The 3,927-nt window shown below is 37.1% G+C and overlaps 1 protein-coding gene across 1 annotated transcript in view; it reads right to left on the bottom strand.

Moving 5' to 3' along the window:
- LOC106532022 (nesprin-2) overlaps window positions 1-903 on the bottom strand; it is a gene marked incomplete at its 3' end in the record, with an annotated part of 20,278 nt that extends 19,375 nt beyond the window's left edge. The window contains 3 exon segments of the mRNA XM_014028006.1: window positions 48-143; window positions 247-267; window positions 762-903. Of these exon segments, the coding sequence (XP_013883460.1) occupies window positions 48-143; window positions 247-267; window positions 762-774 (130 nt within the window).
- Window positions 904-3,927: the final 3,024 nt, after the last annotated feature.

Below are 3,927 nucleotides of genomic sequence, written 5' to 3' on the forward strand. Positions count from 1 at the left end.
CACACACACACACACACACACACACACACACACACAGTGTGACTGACCTTGCAGGAGCACGTTCACATCACCAGGAACACCTCCATCCTGTCCGTCTGCTCCACCTGAAGCCATGTTGCCTCTGAGCAAGGCACCAAACCAGCCTGCAGGATGCACAGATGTGTGTCTGATCAAACTGAAAGAGTCCAGGCACCGAGCTGCCTCTGATGCCTGATTAGTCACGTCAGGAATCCTTTCCACACACACCCTGTGTAACCACAGCTGCTCCTGCAAGCACACACACGCTGACGCTTCAATAAGAGCTGAAACAGGAGGGTTTCTACCTGAAGCACAGCTGAAATCTCACCTTACAGCCTGAAAACCTCAGCTCTGTCCTTTACATCAACACAACTCATGAAGAAAAAGTGTTAAAAGAAKCAAGTATCACCATGTTGTGTTAGATCTGTACCAGAGCTTTATTTATTCCCTCKCTACGGTGAGAGCTGCAGTGTGTGACATGTAGCTGCACAAACATACTTCCCTTTATCAAACACAATGTGTACATTTAATTTAATTTGTTTATTTTAATCTAGTAAATATAGACTTTTCATAAAGGTCAAGACTATCAAACATTTCACTAAGACCTGTCCACTGATTCTTAAGATATTATTTTAACATTAAATTATTAAATGTAATTTAGAGCTGAATGATAAACGAAGCTGGAATAAGTGTTCTTGTTTGAGTGTTTTCTCCACAGGGTGGAGCCAACCGGCCGCTGTTACCTGGTCTCACCATCAAGCGGCGCTGCGTCACCAGAGACACTGAGCACAGCTGAGAGGCCAGAAGAAGAAGAGTTCTCCTTCCTCCTGACTTTGACGTTAGCTGCTGTGCTGACCTTCCGACTGCAGCCCGYCCAAACTAAACCGTGAGTAATGTTCTGGAAAATAATGTGTCATTATAGTAAAAACAAGAAAACACTGATCGGATCAAGAGTCTAATTTCAAACCAATCAATGGTTTTATTCTCTGAGGAGCTCGAATCATGCTACTAGCAACTTAGCCTACTGCTAAGGCTAGTTAGCCGAAGATAATCAAGTTTATTCARTGCTTTATTTATTTGATCAAGTAAAATGTCATTATAAGTTCTGTTTATAAATAATCAAAGTGCTTTTTCATCTACTCTACTAGCACTTATTTAAAGCTTTAACCCTGTTTAGTTAAAGATATGTCAGAACATTATATTTAGCGTTAGCATTTAGAGACAAAACGATGCATATTCTGTATTTTTGCATGTGACACATTGTGCTGCCTGAKTTATTAAACCAGCACACTAAATCTTTATGCTCCTAAGAACAGCTTTACTGTTTTAGTTAATCAGGACTAATTTATTTCACTGTTTAACTGTGAATAAAGAATAAAGTTGAAGCAATCAGGATGCAGCTTTAATATTTTTAATATACTGAATGAAGACACAACATACTGTACAGGCTAATTAATAAATACATATATATTCATTTATTTTTGTCCCAGATGGTTTTTAAGATGGTGAAAGATTGGTGGACCCTGGTAAAACCCTACCACACTAAAGCACATCCACAGATTTGGGTTGGAGTTGCCATCTTGGCCGTCGTCTACGGTAAACTGACATTAGGAGGTGAGTTCAGCTCTCACAGAAATGTCCTGTTTCTGGAAAACATCTATCTGCACTCAGTAATTCAAGCTGAAGAGCTGTGATGAAGTAAGAAAACAGCTCAACTAATACAGACTGCTGAGGTTTTCTGATTTATGTAGTAGAATTTACTGGTAAAATGTCCTTTTTGTTTACTGTTGTTTTACAAAAACTTCTTCTGACTGCATGTGAAAATGGTGCTAAATAAATGTTCAGTCATTTAAAATGTATAATATTTMATCTGTGTTTCTGCCTGTGACTAAAGTCTTTCATTTCCCTCCTTTCTAGGCAAGAAAGCTGTAGAGAGCAGTAAGTTGTACATCTTTCATTCATGGTTTTCAGTTCCACATGAACAGTAAATGAATAAAAACAGTAAATGAATAAAAACAGAGTAAATGAATAAAAACAGAGTAAATGAATAAAAACAGAGTAAATGAATAAAAACAGTAGAATAAATGAATAAAGAGGCAGCTGTGGTTCTGATGTGAAAACCATTATGACTCAGCTGCCACCACAGCTGATGTAAGTCCTGTAGAGATGACTGAGATAATATAACCATTGTTGTTTTAGTTTATCTGTGTCAAACATCTTCAATTATACATATATATAAATATATATAAGTTTAACCAGCTAAATCTGTGCAGTTTAATTCATTAACCACTAGATGTCACTGACTTAGATGTTTCTAACAAATGTACTGTTGCTGGAATAAAGCCTAGTTTTAAACAGTTTACTTCTCTTAATTATGTGTTAATTATTTGTTTGTTTGTTGTTTGTTTGTYCAGAACCTTCACACTGAGTTTGCCACCATGCTGACCAGCTCCCCCCCTGTGATGTAAAGTCCCACCTCCTCAGTCCTGAACATCAGATTCTTATTGCAATTTCTGTTCATATGGATCTAATAAAGTCCTTAATCTGTGAACTCTGATTTATTTCCTGTMAAAGTAGGCATCACATCATGTACCAAGATTTATATAAGCTGAAAATGACAGTTTTTATTCTACAGAGAACACTGGATTTTATACGTTAGTCTGATATGTGGAATGGAGAAGGGTTTATTATTAAATGTCTAACTATGTTGTGTTTTTGGACAGTTTTACACTTGTTTAAGCATTTATTTAGGGAAAAACTGATGTATTTATAGGCAGTGAGGCACAGTTTTGGTTTGTGTTTGAACTAATTGAACAGGGAACAGACGTCCACACTGTGTTTGTGAGGTGAGTCATTCTGAGGAGTGAGGCTGCCCTTTTTACATTATTAACTTGAATTTATTTCCTGCTCCAATTTATTAAGCTTAACTCATGAACTGTGGTTACATAATAGTGCTAACAGCCTTGTTGTGTTAGAAAGGACTGAACAGCTGCCTCTTTACTGAAAGTCAATGAATGTGTTGGTGTTGACTGGGTGAACTGGGTGGAAAAATGTCTGTTTATAAACTCACATGCAGGAGTTAATTATTGAACAAAGCAAAGTTAAAGCTCTAATCCTGCCCACTACATGACTGCACTAAAACATTTCATGAACGTCTGGACAAATCTGAATAAAACTTAATAAAAAATACACCATTTAATGTACAACTGATTAAAACTGATTCAAGATGGCTGKCGTGGCCAAGTCACTGTAAAAACACAACAACGGCTCTGATCTGTTTTACTCTGACAGATCAAACCAGATGAGGTGGTAGCTGAGCCTGATCCCCAACATGTACTCTGAGTGCTAACTGCTGCTTTATTAACACAACAACATATACGTACTGTATAAAGTGGAGCTGAGAGTTCTTCCCTACAATTTGGGCTGAACGGTACAATCTTATTTACAAACTGACATGAATTAAATAATGTTTTATAACATCTAAAACTGCTTTAGCTTTTCTCCACTSGCTCCCTGTCAAATAGGGAGCTTGTTCAAGTTTAACTTTGTTTCAAGTTGTTTWTAAAATAGGGCAGATATAAGATTTGTTACTTCTTTCTGCACCTTCTTCATTCAGATACTTTGTTTTTTAATGGATTTTTGTTGTTTACATGAATGAAGTCAAATCAATAAAATAATTTCTTRTAAACGTCTGCCTCCTGCAGCTACAACAGTCAGTTTCTGGAAGCAAGTAGGTTTTTTTTTTAAACGAGGGGCTGAAGCAGAGTCCGAGCAATTTCATCACAAAAAACCACTCCAACAAACTTCTGACCAATCAACATGAAGGGACAGAAATGTCAACAAGAAGGGACAGAAATGTCAACAAGAAGGGACAGAAATGTCAACAAGAAGGGACAGAAATGTCAACAA

Source organism: Austrofundulus limnaeus, unplaced genomic scaffold (assembly GCF_001266775.1).
Source record: "Austrofundulus limnaeus strain Quisiro unplaced genomic scaffold, Austrofundulus_limnaeus-1.0 Scaffold709, whole genome shotgun sequence".
NCBI classification, from domain to species: domain Eukaryota; kingdom Metazoa; phylum Chordata; class Actinopteri; order Cyprinodontiformes; family Rivulidae; genus Austrofundulus; species Austrofundulus limnaeus.